This window comes from Theobroma umbraticum, unplaced genomic scaffold, assembly GCF_002168275.2.
Source record: "Theobroma umbraticum cultivar Fairchild unplaced genomic scaffold, ASM216827v3 scaffold_147.0, whole genome shotgun sequence".
Lineage (NCBI taxonomy): Eukaryota > Viridiplantae > Streptophyta > Magnoliopsida > Malvales > Malvaceae > Theobroma > Theobroma umbraticum.
Window position 1 is genome coordinate 10,265,029 of NW_018397259.1, and position 15,159 is coordinate 10,280,187.

The window sequence follows — 15,159 nt, forward strand, 5'->3', positions numbered from 1 at the left end:
ATCAGAACTCTAATATTTGGCCAACACAAGATTGGAACTGGAAGTTCCTGAATGTTGCAGGAGAATTGAAAGTGACAAGAAAAAGAAAAATTTTCTGAAAAATGGGAAAGAAGTTGGGAAACATGACATCCGTAAGCTTTTTCATGCTATAATTAATCTCAATATACATTAACAATTTACGATTGCAGAGAGAAATGCAGTAAAATTCGAATTTAAAATCTTTTTATCTCCATTTTGCAAGAATCAATTCAATATTTTTCCACCCTCATTTTAAGGGGTTTAAAATTCAATGGCTCATATGAACATAAGTTGTTCGGATAGCCTGATAGTCTAATAGCTCCATCCTCCATGGGACTTCAAAATTCTGCTCAGTGCCCCCAGTTTTGACATTTGTTTGAGCTACCACTTGGCAATTATCTTGGAATCTGTTTGCACAGGATTTCTCCCAGATTTTCCTCAAACTCCTATTATTTCTCTTTCAGTTCAACCCTCTAGCAGATATTTTGCTTGAACCTCTCTCTCTTTAATTCTCTTAAGTTGGATAAGAAGTTGTTTCCTTTTTTATTCCCTTCTGTTGCAAGCATCTCATCCCAATTAAGAAATGTCATGTCTTTCTCCTGTCACAACACTGTCATTGTCATGCATGATGATGGTGAGCTGTCCGTCAATTATCTTTTCAGTATTTTTTCTGAAGACTTTTTCCCTGATTTCTGAACAGGAAATGGAAATGAATTTTATCTGCTGTCATCATTTTTCCTGTCATTTCTTTGTTTGAGATTGGTCATTCTCTTTCTCTTGTACTTCTTCTACTTCTTGCTTTACCAAGAGTCCTACCAGGATAGGAGTATGCATTATATTCAAATTCAAGCAATGAGAAAGCCAAGATTCAATTGCAGGCAACAGCTTTGATTCAAATACTTTTTTCAAAAAAGACTGTTTATCAGTTTCCTTGATTGTCGTATCTTTGAATTTAAATACTGTAACCTGGTGAATGTTTTCATCATTGGCCACTCGCCTTGTCCTGATTGCCCATTCTTGCCATGGCTAACGATATGAAGTTAAAAGAAAGTGTCTGCATTGCATTGCATTGAATTAGCAGACACTATCTATTCTGACAAACAACCACTCAAAATTTTGAGGAAGCAGAGATGAAGCTGCCAGGCACAGGGCCTAAGCCATGAAATCCAAGCTCAATATGCAGAAGCATTGCCCCAAAATAATTTTCCGGCCAGCTTGTTCCATTCTCATATTAGTAATTCTCACCTTCATAATTTATCTCCAATTCTTCCTTCTTCTTAAATATTTTATTTCTTCTTTTTCTCAGCTGAAGCATGTATTTACCCCATCTTGACTTGATGGCAGGGCGTATGTGGATATTTAACCTTAAAGTTGTGCATGCTGACCAAACAAACTAGAAACAGTGTCATGTCGGATTCATATGTACAAGGCGAGAAATCATTTTTGGGTATTGAAGCAACTTCGAGATTGCTACTTCCTCTAAACACATCAGCATTGAATTTAGCAAGATCACTGAGTTCAATTCTAAATGGAACTGAACTACCATTTGTTGCAATTCAAACAAAGGTACATGTCTAATGAAGTTGTCGCGTTAATAATTCATCCGACAAAGGTATTGTTTACTAGTGTTTTTGTTCTATTTCAGATTGCGCCAGTATTGTTTGTTGCCCTCTCAACGATTCCACATCTAGCACAGATTTCCTACATTGGATTGAATGGACTAATTTTTTCATATTACAATGACAAGGACCAGAAGGTAGCAGTGTTTTCCAACACTTCCTTTTCTTCGAATTGGTATAGTATGCCAGTGAACCGTGATACTGGGATGTTATATGGGGAGGCTGTTGCTTCGAAAGCTGTGGTTAGCATGAACGAAAGCTGGTTTCAGGAATCCTTGAATCGGACGAATGGGTACTGTTCACTAGGCAAAGGATGGAACAATGCTCAAGATAGCCTATTTTTTACCACTGTTGCTATGGATGGAAGGGGTGTTGTATCTGTTGGATTTCCTGCTAAAGTGGTTATCGATCATTTCGCTGCATTAGATTTTAACGGAGGGGATTTTCACCTGGCTACTGCTGAAGGAGATGTGATTGTGCAAACAAGGCTTCCAAATACTGAGATAGTAGTACAGAATAGCACAGTGTCTGTTCAATCACTGAGACCTCGTGGTCACCAAATACGTGGTGTAGGTAATGTTTCATGTGTATCTGCTGATGGGAAATTAGGATCCTTTAATGGCAGAATCATGGGAGAGAAGTACACATTTTATTGCTCCACCATTGAGATTGCTGGAGTTCCTTCTGTAAGTCTTTCTGCATCAATGGAAGGCCTTTGGTCAGAGTTTCAGAATGCAAGCTAAATATTTTGTTAATTAAGCTGATCAAAACTCATACAACTTGAATTTTCAGGTATATGTGTTAGCTTATCCCAGCAATAAGCTGGTAGGCCAAATCCAAAAGAACAGCAAGCTATCATTGATGCTTCTCAAGCTCATGTTTATATCCATAGTTGTGGCAGTCAGCATCTTCATTTTCTTCACCATCAGAGCTGCAAAAAGAGAAATGTTCTTATGTGCTGCTTTAGTGAAGCAAATGAATTCAACTCAACAAGCAGAGCGCAAGAGCATGTTCAAAACTCAAACCTATTTGAGGGCAAACCATGACATCCGATCTTCCTTGGCAGCAATCACAACTTTGCTGGATCTTTGTCATGATGAAGTCAATCCTGCCTCCGAGTTAGCTGAAAATTTGGCTCAAACAAAGACTTGTGCAAAGGACCTCCTAGGTGAGTTTGCTACCTCCTTTTGTCTCTGTTACTTCCCATTGCTGTCCAAACCCTGACCCGATAACAAATGAGATTCCTTTTCTTATTTATACATATATTGACATATACTTGAGGTTTACATGTTGGCTGCAGTTGCATCATAGAATAAAATATTTTCCATTAATTTACTACCGCAAAGCTGAAACAAAGAATCTATGAATTATTCACTACATTAATGCTTTGTGCTTGTTCTGATAAATCATTCAGGCATATTAAATTCTGTTCTGAAGATGAGTAAAATTGAAGCTGGGAAAATGGATCTTGAAGAAGAAGAATTCAACTTGGCTCAACTCCTTGAGGATGTTGTTGATATGTTCTATCCTTTAGGTATCAAGAAGGGCATAGATGTTGTGCTTGATCCTTGTGATGGTTCCATTGGGAAATTATCTCTGGTGAGAGGCGACAGAGTTAAGCTCAAACAAATTCTATGTAACTTACTCAGCAATGCTATCAAGTATACATCAGAAGGTCATGTCTCAGTTCGTGCAGTCGTCAAGAAGAGAAGCTTTGAGAAAAAAATCATTGCTTCTAATGGCAATGCAGTATTGAAGTGCCTATCGCAGTTGTTCTGCAAGACAGAAGACTATGAGGATATAGATGCCCTTCATAGAGCTGAACAGAATCTCAACAAAATGGAGTTTGAATTTGAGGTGGATGATACAGGCAAGGGAATTCCCAAAGACAAGCAAGCATCTATTTATGAAGAGTTTTTTCAGGTTAAGGAAACAGCTCTTGCCGGTGGCCGGGGTCTTGAAGAAGAAGGTTGTGGTCTGGGACTTGGCATTGTCCAATCTATTGTAAGTGATTGAAACTTGTTGAAAGTAAAAGTTGGTTAATATATAATTGATTGCTCTTTCTCTAAGGAAAGCAGTGTAGTTATTTCTGCTTTGCGGTATTAACAAGATCAGTAAGTTTATGATCATACATGTCATTGTAGTCAGATCGGACAGGAACTGAAAGATTCATTGTCTTTGTTTGTAGGTGCGCCTGATGGATGGAGAAATAGGAATTGTTGAGAAAGAGCCTGGTGAAAGAGGCACTTGTTTCAGGTTCACTGTTCTGCTTACCGCATGTCAACCTGAGGTGGCTGAACCTTTAGAAGACTCTCCGAATGGATTTCATCCACATTTTTCATTTATCAGGAACCCTGCAGCTAGATCAGAGGGATCCCATTCCCATGTGATTCTCTGCATAACTGGGGAGGAAAGGAAGAGAGTTTTAAAGAGATACATAGAGAACTTATACATAAAAGTGACATTAGTAAAACAAGGGAAGAGTCTTCACCAAGAGCTTGAAAAGATAAAGCGCAAGTTGGATTTTTCTCACTGCAATCATTCTGGGAAGCCCGATTTGAGATTAATCGACTACCTCACCAAATCTGCATCAAACAGTTCTGATTCAGGAGCAAGTGATCCACATTTTGGCATCAAGGAAGGAAGTGACAGTGTTTTGCCACAATTCATAAAGAGCAACTCTAGAAGTGGTGTACCTTTCACGGTAGTTGTAATCGATTCCAGTGCTGGTAATTTCTCCGAATTGTGCTCTGCTGTTGCCAGCTTCAGGACAGACATTCCCGATTCCTTGTGTAAGGTTGTTTGGTTAGATAACCCTGTCACTCGTACACTTCTGAGAGACGAGCAGGATGCCAGGCTAATCCCTCCATGCGATCACCTCATATATAAACCTTTCCACGGATCACGCTTGACCCAAGTTCTCCATCTGCTTCCTGAACGCAAAGGCCCATCTCATTGCAACTTCCCCAAGTTAACAAACCAGACAGCAACCCTGGAAGCCATGCATTCTGCTAACACGAACCGTTCAAAGGAGACTGAGTCCGGGCCCTCACTGCAGAAGATGGTGATACAGAAAACTGACGGGAAAAGAATGGGGAAACCCTTAAAAGGGAAGAAGTTTCTGGTGGTGGAAGATGATAAGCTGTTGCGCAGGTTGACAGTCACCAGTCTTGAGAAACTGGGAGCAGAAGTTGAAGTCTGTATAAATGGGAAAGAGGCCTTGGATGAAATCTGCAAGAATTTGAGAGAGAAAAAGGAAGGGAACTCCTCCCAGGGTGTCCGCCAGGATTACATCATCATGGACTGCGAGGTACTTTTACTAACTTCTGGGTTTCAACATGGAAGTTCTAAGAAGTATGAAAACATGTCATTGCTCTGTTTCTTTTTGCAGATGCCGGTGATGGACGGGTACGAAGCAACGAGACTGATACGAATGGAGGAGGAGAGGTATGGTGTCCATGTCCCCATCATAGCGGTAACAGCACATGCTATGCCAGAGGAAGCAAACAGGACTATTGGCGCTGGGATGGATTTCCATTTGACTAAACCATTGCAAGTGGATAAATTGCTAGAGGTTATTCAAAGGATCGATAGTAAATGAACAAAAAGGAGGAAGAAAAACAGAGTAGTTTTTGCAGAGTAGGGCATCCTTTTCTTTCCTGAATTGGAAACAGATTTTTTAGCTGGAAATTAAATTTCAATGAAGTTCGTGTTGGCAGTTGCATTGTTTCTCTATCAGGCCCAACAATCCCGATGAATTCATTTTCAAATTTATAAGTAAAGTAACGAATTCAATTTCGAATTCATATCTGATAATTACATATATCATGCTAAAAATATAAATATTTGCTAAAAAAATAAATAAAACTTATTGATTTGATTTTTGATATTTTACATGTAAATCTATGAATTCATCTTTAAATAAGTACTTATCATACCAGAAAATACTAATATTTGCAGAGAAATTAAAGGAAAAGGCAGAGGCGTCAAACATGTAAATGACCTGAATTGTTCAAAGTATTTCACAAATCTGATCATCAAATGAAAAAACACATCATCCTCTTTGTTGTAAAAGGCCCACAATTAAAATCAGATTTATAAAAAGACAAATCACCCACAGTTCAGTTTGCGTGCAGCCTTTCAATTTGTTTTCCCCTCTAACAGAAAACTCCTACAGCTACAAATTTAAAAAAAGAGCTAACTGGAAAAAAAAATAATTTTGGAGCACTTTTGTGTGGCGCGTTTATCTCCAAACCGAATTGTCAGCAAAATACTGCAGTGCTCTTGCCTTACAGCTCGTCCTGCATTCCAAATACAATTTATCCATCAATTTAACATTGCAACTGATAAAATTGAATTGCGAGGTAGGGAAAGTTTCAAGTACTTACATGTACATCTTCCTCGGTCTCTTCCTTGATCTCCTCACTGTCTTTGCTTGCATCGGTTTTGGTGTCGGAGTCAGTCTCATTTCCTTCAGCATCATCAGTGTCATCTTCATCCTCAACCTGGAAAGTCAGTAAAACAAAATGAAAACCAGAATGATAGCAAACAGATCAATCATATTCTTAAGAAAGCTTGTTGTAGGCTTACATCAGAATCAACTGGGTCATCCTTTGATTCCTGAAGATCATGTTTACATTAGTTAGAACGGAAATGGAATGAGTGTTAAAAAAAATGCACATAAGACAGAACTCAGACAATTCTAGTCAAGAAAATACCTCCTCCTCTCTCTTCTTCTCTGCCTCCTCAAATGCTGCCTTCTCAGCCTGCAAAAACAATAACATCAGCCAAATATGACAAAAAGAACTTAAAGGAAAAAAATAAAAAATTGAAATACAGAGAAGCACATACATCCTTCTGCTTGCCCCATGTTTCTTCGGCTAGTGTCTTGGCATACTCTGGATCATCAGCGACTAAGACATTATCAAACAATGTCCCTGATTTCACCTGACAAAAACAAACATCTACCTTGTTATAGTTCTGAAAGGCATGGAATCATAATAGCATAGGAGTAAAAAAAAAAAAAAAAGAGGCAAAAGAATACCTGCCACAATTCAATACCAACATACTTCAACTTGGGGAAAACATAGAGATCAGGATCATCCTTGAAGTCTAGGTGGGCCATAGAAAACACACAATAATAAGTAACCTAAAATCTGTTGATGACAATAAAAAGGAAATGGCAAGATAGAAAAGAAATAGCAATAAACCTGGGTTGTCAATGAGCGGTGCCTTCCACTTGCCCTTGTAGTTGGGGTTCTTAATTTTCTGTAGATAAAGGAGGAATGGTTATGCACATAACTAATTTAAAATCCTATTAAACGCTGCCTTAGATCAGGATTTCACAAACCTTAGGCTTCCATGGGCCCTTGTACTCAGGGTTGGCAATTGTTGGGGCTGTCCATTCACCATCTTCTTCATCATCCCAATCTTCAGGCTGGTGTAAATGACGTTAAGCATTAATCTTTGTTTCAAACAAGGCACTGAATTTCATAACAAAAGCATTCCAGAAAGAATTAAGTGAATACCTTCTTAGCATCAGTGTCAGGGATCTCTTTAGGGATGTCATCATAACCCTATAGGAACCAAAACACTAGAGGTCAGCTTGCCTAGGCATATTCAAGCAGTATATATAAATTTAGAATAAGAGAATGGAGGAAGGGGAAAAGTGAGGAGCTTATTACCTCAGGCTTCTTGTCTTCAGGATCAGGGATGTATTCTTTTTCATCCCAATCTTCAGGCTACCCATCATGCAAAGAACTTAGATTGTACTCAAAATTCAAAAAAAGACGACATCAATTGAGATTAGGTGTGAGTGATTACCTTCTTGGCCTCAGGATCCTTGATTTGCTTTGGTGGGAGAAGATCCCAATCAGTGTACAAGCTACCAGTTTGTTTCTCAACATTATCGATAAGGATGCTGTAGGTAGCATCTGGGCGGAGAATGAATGTATAAACGTGAGTGAGTTGGTCAGTCTCACAAGGAACTTCCTTCTTGATCAAGTGGTTTGTCTCGTTGTAGGTAAGAATAGCATGTACTTTCTTGGTGCTGTAACCACAGATATCTGGTCCAAACATAATGCTGCAACCCACCAACATAACAAAATATCAGTAAATCTATAAAAATAATATCTTTTAGAGATACGAACAGGTTAGATCGTAGGGGACTAAATAACCTGTATGGGGTGTCACCACCAAATTTCTTCTGGTCAACATCACCGCTAAGCAACTTCATGTAGCCACCACCACAGTCAAGCTTCTGCTCATGCTTGACAGAAAATTGGAAAACAAGAGTCTTGTCCTTGTTGTTAACTTCTGGGAACTCAGCCGAAATAGCATAGAACCTGTAGTCTTCACTAGTTTGAATACCTGAACAAAAGGCAAAGCAATTAGTAACTAACTTGAAAAAGAGGATCTGAGTTGAAAGCTACCTTATGAATACCAATCTATGAGTAATTCCAGAAACTTACCTTTGTCATTAGGGTCTCCATTCCATTTTCCAGAAGTGAAGTTCCATTCACCAGCCATTTTCTCATCTTTCTTCCAGTCAGATTTTACCCACTGGTTCTCCCATCCAACTTCAGTTTCACAACAACAGAAAAGTAAAATCAGCATAAAAAAGCGAAATTGTGCCACTTAGAAACAGTAAAACATACTTTATAAAAAAGTACAGTTAAAGCAGAAGCAGCTTTGTTTTCATAAATTCTTTTTTATTTGTTAAAAAGAATGCAGAATCTTAGGCATAGCACCTAAAAGGTCAATACACTTTCTACAAGAGTCTGATATCAATTATGCTAAAAAAGGACAATAACTTTTAATTATTCCTTCTCACATTGCTAAAATCTACTGCTTTCATTCCCTTAATCTACGTTCTTGCAGAAACAAATACTCACCTCACAATTATCAATCAAATAAAAAATAATATAAATAAGCGCAGAATAATAATATTAATCTTCATTCCATTTTATTATCTGCTACATTTACAGATCAATTGCAACACTACACACTATAACATTCACCGTCATTTCTTACCTTAAATTAAACTACTACATTCTAATGCTATTTTTTAAAAAAAAACCTAGAACCGAACAATGAAATCAGATTATCTGCAGATCTACTTGAATTAACCGCAATTTCAAACGTAATTAAGCATTTGACTAAGGAACCAATCGAGAACAACCAGATCGACAACTTAACACATGAAAACCATCGATCCTTCCAAATTCGATCAAATTGAAAGCTTAAATCTCTAGAAAACAGATTCGAGTGCCAAAAACAAGCCGATCTAGAGTTTCAGATACAACGCACAGATTTAGTAAGAGAAAGCGGAGGAAATGAACAAGAAAGAGTTCTACCTTCGAAGCGTTCTTCGAAGAACACTTTAGCAGAGGCGACGGCGATGAGAGAGACAAGGATTAGACAGAGAACACTAGGGTTTCGTTCGCGAATAGCCATGGTTGAGCTTCAGCGAAGAGAAAAGTTGAGCTGCACTCTGAGAGAGAGTGACGGGTACCCTTTATATAGTCGTTGATTTCTCCGGTTTCTACAGTCCAGTTAAAAATGAGGATTTACTCTCGGTTATTTCTGACGTGGACTGAAATAAATGACGAGAACGAATGGTCGGGCTACACGTCATTCCTAAGTGTCATTATACTGACGTGGAAACAAATTATTGGCCAGGAATTTCACGTGACACGCAGGAGGAGTTTTGACCTCTTTTGCTACGAGTTTCATGGGTACGTATCAGGTTTAGTTGGAATCCGATACACGTGGCAAGGAGGCAGTGGTTCATAGAGAGGGCCCCACCCATGAAGTTATTTTGTGCCCGTGGATTATTTTAATTTCCTATTTAGGAGTAGGATTTAATTATTGTAATTAATTACTTATTCGCCCTTAGATTAGAACATTATCTTCTAGATAAATCCATCCACATTGGAATGAGTCGCATGATCACATCAAATGTTAACTAATATTAGTTCTAAATATTATTTATTTATTTTTTAAATTAAAGACTTATACCGGTACAAAATAAAAAATAAAAATTTATTCAATAAAAAATTAGAAAACTTAGTTGTATAAATGGATTAATTCAAAGTTTATTATTATTATTATTATTATTATTATTATCTAAGTCATTAACATACCAACAATTACAACCACATTAAAAGAGATTTTCTGGATAAATAAGACAGTCATCTTTTTTGTGATAAAATGAAAAAAATTAGAAATATATCAACATTTTTATCAAAATTTATCTTTAGATTAATAAACACATTAGGATTATTCTTTAATTCTATCGCAATTTTTTGGGTCGGTGTTTAATTAGAGAGGTAAGTCCATCAAATAAGATAATGTTGGTAGGCCATGAGTACTCTATCCAAAATTCTTCTAAAGTGGGCCAAGGCCGGCACTTGTTTTTGCTTCTCTATTTATATTTGTATTTTATGCTTGGATTGGAAGCCACTCAAAACTCATTGCACAACGTGACTTGTTCTCAGCAAATTTATCATGGTCTTTTGCCGTTGGCATCGAGCAAAATCAACATGCTTTATATTTTTTTGGTTTAAGAATTAGGGTTTTTGAGATATTATCAACTCTTTATTGATGTGAGATATTTTATAAAAGATATTAGACATAAACTTTTTTTATGGATAAAAAAATTAATGCAATGAAAATGTTGTACAATTAAATAAAAAAAATATTATAAATTTCTATATCAATTTGAAAATATGAACTCATAACAATATCATCGATTCAAAAAAATTTTAAATTTCTAACCATATAAAATTAGATTTATACATTAGCTATTAAACAAATATTTCGGGTGTTATGTGAACCAAATTAACAAAACTAAAGATTGCATAATTTTGTAATAGAAAAATATGATATTAATTAAACTTATCATATTGATATTAAAATTAGGTAACTGACAGCACCAAACACAAGCTTGAATTTTCCTTTACATATTGGAACTACTAAGTTACAGAAAAGTTCCATTTCTCTGCTGAACATATATGTACCGGGACTTAAAAACTCAGAGCAATTTGAAGAGCAAGCCTCCATGAGCGGCAAAGAAAGGAGCAAACACCAATGACTCGACTGCCATGAGCTTGATCAGAATGTTGAGTGATGGTCCGGAAGTGTCCTTGAGGGGATCTCCAATTGTGTCACCAATCACTGCAGCCTTGTGGCAATCCGAACCCTTTGGACCCAACGACTTGGCGTGCTCGCTAGCACCGGCCTGCATGCAGAAAGTCAACATTAAAGCATGGAGAAAATGGGGACAGAAACAGATATGGATATAATGTTAGTTTTACCTCAATGTATTTCTTGGCATTATCCCATGCTCCTCCTGTGTTGGAAGCTGAGATGGCAACCTAAGGAAGAAAAACAAAACAATGTTGATGTGAATAGGTGATCCTGACACGTTCAGACACAAGCCTGCGACAAAATTTTTGTGTAGCAGAAACAATGCTTTGCGTGGAGAAATCAATGAAGTCCGGACAAATACTTGTGAAAGTATCGAAAAGTATTGGTAACAGGGTACCTGGACACCAGAAACAAGTGAGCCAGCAAGAACACCAGCAAGAGTTTCGACTCCAAAGAAGGTTCCAGCAATGAGTGAGAGTAAGCATGACAAGAGCACCGGGTGGGATCATTTCCTTGAGTGAGGCATCGGTTGAAATCTTGACACAGTTTGCATAGTCTGGTTTCGTCCTGCCTTCCATTAGTCCTGGCATCGTGTTGAATTGCCGACGAACCTCTTCAACCATTTTGAGAGCTGCACTTCCCACCGCTCTTCATCGTCATGGCTGAAAACCAGTAGGGAGCATGGCTCCGACTATCAGCCCAATGAAAACCTTTGGTGTCAGTACATCGACTGACTTGATGCCTGCTCTGCTAACATAGGCACCGAACAAAGCAAGAGAAACGAGTGCTGCTGACCCAATTGCAAAACCCTGAAATGAAAATAGCAGAACATAAGACAATGAATTTGAATTGTAAAAGATCACGTGGAATCAACATAAACCTCACCTTGCCAATAGCAGCAGTGGTGTTTCCTGCTGCATCTAGAGCATCTGTTCTCTCACGTATCTTGTGACTCATTCCAGCCATTTCTGCAATACCACCAGCATTGTCACTTATGGGACCATAAGCATCGATTGCGAGACCGGTGGCTATAGTACTGAGCATTCCCAAAGCGGCCACAGCAATCCCATACATCGCAGCCAGGCTAAAGCTCACATAGATAGCAATGGCAATGGCAAATATGGGAATGATGACAGATTTGTATCCCAGAGCCAACCCAAAAATCACATTTGTTGCAGCGCCTGTTCTGCAAGAATCTGCCACATCCTGCACCGGACTGCAAGTATTCCAAGAGTTATTTATTTCGATTCTAGTCTTCCAATTAACAACCAACATGAAGAAGGAAGAGCTCTCCTGGCAATACGCATGCAAAGATACTAACCTATAAGCATTGCTTGTGTAATATTCTGTAGTATACCCAATGACAAGTCCAGCCCACAAGCCAATAGCAACACAGAAGAAAAGGTGCCTGCATTAAACATAATCGATAATCCTTATACAAAGAAAAGGGCATGAAACCTTCAAACAAAGAGATAACAGTTTACTAGTTGCATACCAATTCTTCACTTCCTTTTCGGTTCCAAAATTATAGAGAGTGAATTCTGATGGCAATGCAAAGAAGCTCACCACAGCGATCCCAGCAGTCATCAGAACAGTGGAGATAAGGAGTTGCCGTTTCAAGGATGGTTCAATTTCACTCACATTCTTAATCTCGAACAGATCAGTTGCAAAGAGTGTAGTTATCAAGCAAACCACAATTCCCATTGAGCTTATGATCAAGGGATAAGACATTGCTGTAAAGTCATGACCGATCCCGAAGGATGATATAGATGCAACAAAAAGAGCTGCACATGATGATTCAGCATAAGACCCGAATAGATCAGAACCCATGCCAGCAATATCTCCTACATTGTCACCCACATTATCAGCAATGACCTGTAATAAGTGCCACAAAGTTAGGTGTAAGAAAAAAAATGTTAATCCTTCACAATCTAAGTGGCATTAGTAACTTGAGAACTATCTAGCTCGGTTTAAAATGCTGAGACAAATGAGGAGAGGTTGTTGCTTAAGTGGGTAGAAAGTGATGCATAGAGGAATGAAGAAGCATTTGCTTTTGGATTCGCAGTCAAATTTCAACAAATTCTAGAACTAAAACAATTCTGCAAAGCTCAGTTACTGCTCTTCTGGTTGTAAATGGAAAGAATCTAAATAATGAAACAGAACTTAGTCAAAGCAAATAGGTCCAGCAAAGTGGAGGAGGAATTGTGGGAACTTACAGCTGGATTTCGTGGATCATCTTCAGGGATATTTCGTTCCACTTTACCAACAAGATCAGCACCAACATCAGCTGCTTTAGTGTATATTCCTCCCCCAACTCTTCCAAAGAGGGCCATAGAAGAACCACCGAGACCATAACCAGTAATAGATTCATAAAGTCCCTCCCAGTCATCACCATAGTACAGCTTAAACAAATTGATGGATACATAGAGCACAAAAAGGCCATTGGCAGCAAGAAGGAAACCCATGACTGAGCCAGAGCGAAAAGCTGTTATAAATGCCTTCCCAACACCTTTCCTTGCTTCTAGAGTTGTTCTAGCATTGGCATAAGTTGCAATTTTCATCCCTAGAAAACCTGAGAGGACAGAGGTTAGCGCCCCCAGTAAGAAAGCAATCGTGCTAAAGAAGGCATTTGCCAGGGCTGGTTTGCAGGTGTTGCCCTGGTTGTATGTGCAGGGTTCACTTTTGGTGCTGAAGCTCCTAACTGAACCAAGGAAGAGGAAGATGATGGCACCAAATACACCCATGAAGATACCGAGGTACTTGTACTCAGTAAAGAGGAAAGAGGTTGCACCTGGAAACATGGTACAGATTCATAAAAAACTCAGTTGTTAATACAAAACAGCAGAAAATATGAACCAAACTCTATGTTTGAAACACTTCAATGAATGATGCATAAAATTTTTTTACCATAATCATGGTACAAGGTGTAGGAACAGTAAATTTGCTTGATCAGAATGATCAGTCCAAGAAATGTAACATACAACCCTCTAGAAGATGATAAGCTAACTTTGATAAAAAGTTTTCAGAATTCCTAAGATAACCAACGAGGGAACCTGAATTCTCCAATGAAAAAGGTAAAAAGGACTTGCTTGTAGAAATTGGAAATCAAAGTCCAGAACAATAAGTGACAAACAGAGAGAAGAACCCAAAGTTATACTTAAGGAATCTGAAAAAGAAGATGAGAAAGGATCAAACAAGGAACAAAACTGAGGAACAAAACAAAACTAGGCAGAATTTGCTGAAAAACTTGATCTGTCAATTGCAGGGGCACAAGAAGAAAGCATTAGGTCTAAAGTAAACAGCTAAAAATTTCTATCCGAAATAAGAATCTGAACACCAAGAACCATCAGAAACGACAATAAGATAGAAACTACAAAATAGCCTAGTCAAGATTATAAAATAGCATTATGATCAATATACATATTTTTCTCTTTTTTTGCTGACACCATGAATCATGATCATCAGGCTTTATGACATAATATCATTGGACTTATCTTAATAAGTTATATTCATCTCATGGATATCAGAAAGGATAAGAGGTAGAAGAAAAGACAATAAAAATATACGCTTAACCATCAACAAGGAAAACCCAGAAAGCTCAAGCACCAACATGGAAGTGAGAGAAATAGAGGAAAAGAGAGCTCACCAACAGAAATTGCATGCTGAATCTCAGCACACTTGATGGAAACCTCAAGATTGTCGATACCCTCTTCTTCTTCATCAGCTTCAATTAGCTTTTCTTTATATCCATTGCTGGAATCATTTGATGAGACCTTCACCCTGGAGACCAAAAACCATTGAAGCAAAGCAAAACCAATGCCCACCAGGGCAGCTACAGGTATCAGTATCTGGGTAAGACCCTCACCCATGGCACTCATTTCCACAAACTCTCAACAACCTCAGTACTTTGATTTTCTTGGCTTCTGCTAGCAAAATATAGCAAGTGCTTTGATGGTAACTGATGTTTGGCGTACAGACTCAAAAAGCTGAAAGTGATCTTAGGGGCCCTGCATGGCTATTGAAATATGCAAACTGGTTGTTTTGAACGACAGATGGGACAAACTTTAGATTCTTCTAAACCTTGGATTGTGTTTTACCAGTTGTTTTGATTAGCAGGTATCAGTTTTGTCACTGTCTTTATCCAATGTGCTCCATTTACATGAGGTTATGTTGTAAAGTTTCTGTCAGGCTTTATAGATAGAGTTGGATAAAAACCCAGCATTTACAATGTGAGAAGATAAGATCAAATTAATAACATTCACCTCATCCTATGCCAGTGTAAATCAATTTTTTAATTCATTATTCATTAATTGACTTCATGGATTATTCTTTTTGGACTCATTCTTAAAACATTATGGGTAGAATTGCAAGC

General features: G+C 38.1%; 2 protein-coding genes, 1 long non-coding RNA gene and 1 pseudogene across 5 annotated transcripts; 1 reads left to right on the top strand and 3 right to left on the bottom strand.

Annotated features, from left to right (window-relative positions):
* Window positions 1-103: 103 nt before the first annotated feature.
* LOC110415962 (histidine kinase CKI1-like) lies at window positions 104-5,502 on the top strand. 2 transcript variants are annotated; one of them, XM_021427758.2, is made up of 7 exons: window positions 104-1,252; window positions 1,363-1,584; window positions 1,664-2,323; window positions 2,430-2,805; window positions 3,052-3,641; window positions 3,826-4,947; window positions 5,029-5,502. In XM_021427758.2, the coding sequence occupies exons 1-7, from the start codon at window positions 1,178-1,180 to the stop codon at window positions 5,236-5,238; spliced, it is 3,255 nt and encodes a 1,084-aa protein (XP_021283433.1). In that variant the 5' UTR covers window positions 104-1,177; the 3' UTR covers window positions 5,239-5,502. The 2 variants fall into 2 exon arrangements, with proteins under 2 accessions (XP_021283433.1, XP_021283432.1); XM_021427757.2 differs by having other exon boundaries at window positions 3,826-5,502.
* On the bottom strand, window positions 2,195-4,449 carry LOC110415990 (uncharacterized). The gene is made up of 5 exons (XR_002445132.1): window positions 4,334-4,449; window positions 4,129-4,222; window positions 3,770-4,039; window positions 2,663-2,857; window positions 2,195-2,568 (listed from the first exon to the last, which is right to left on the bottom strand). It is a non-coding gene; the product is annotated as an uncharacterized LOC110415990 (long non-coding RNA).
* Window positions 5,503-5,619: 117 nt separating the features above from the next.
* On the bottom strand, window positions 5,620-9,151 carry CRT1A (calreticulin 1a). The gene is made up of 14 exons (XM_021427791.2): window positions 8,993-9,151; window positions 8,108-8,215; window positions 7,814-8,006; window positions 7,461-7,719; window positions 7,322-7,378; window positions 7,166-7,213; window positions 6,988-7,074; window positions 6,848-6,905; window positions 6,682-6,749; window positions 6,489-6,584; window positions 6,356-6,403; window positions 6,228-6,257; window positions 6,026-6,142; window positions 5,620-5,938 (listed from the first exon to the last, which is right to left on the bottom strand). Exons 1-14 carry the CDS (start codon window positions 9,090-9,092, stop codon window positions 5,927-5,929), a joined length of 1,281 nt encoding a protein of 426 aa, XP_021283466.1. The 5' UTR covers window positions 9,093-9,151; the 3' UTR covers window positions 5,620-5,926.
* A 1,369-nt stretch (window positions 9,152-10,520) lies between these two features.
* On the bottom strand, window positions 10,521-14,936 carry LOC110415966 (pyrophosphate-energized vacuolar membrane proton pump-like; annotated as a pseudogene). Its single transcript, XR_016351118.1, has 8 exons — window positions 14,434-14,936; window positions 13,004-13,578; window positions 12,283-12,662; window positions 12,109-12,195; window positions 11,673-12,003; window positions 11,185-11,596; window positions 10,955-11,014; window positions 10,521-10,878 (listed from the first exon to the last, which is right to left on the bottom strand). The product of XR_016351118.1 is annotated as a pyrophosphate-energized vacuolar membrane proton pump-like (transcript).
* Window positions 14,937-15,159: the final 223 nt, after the last annotated feature.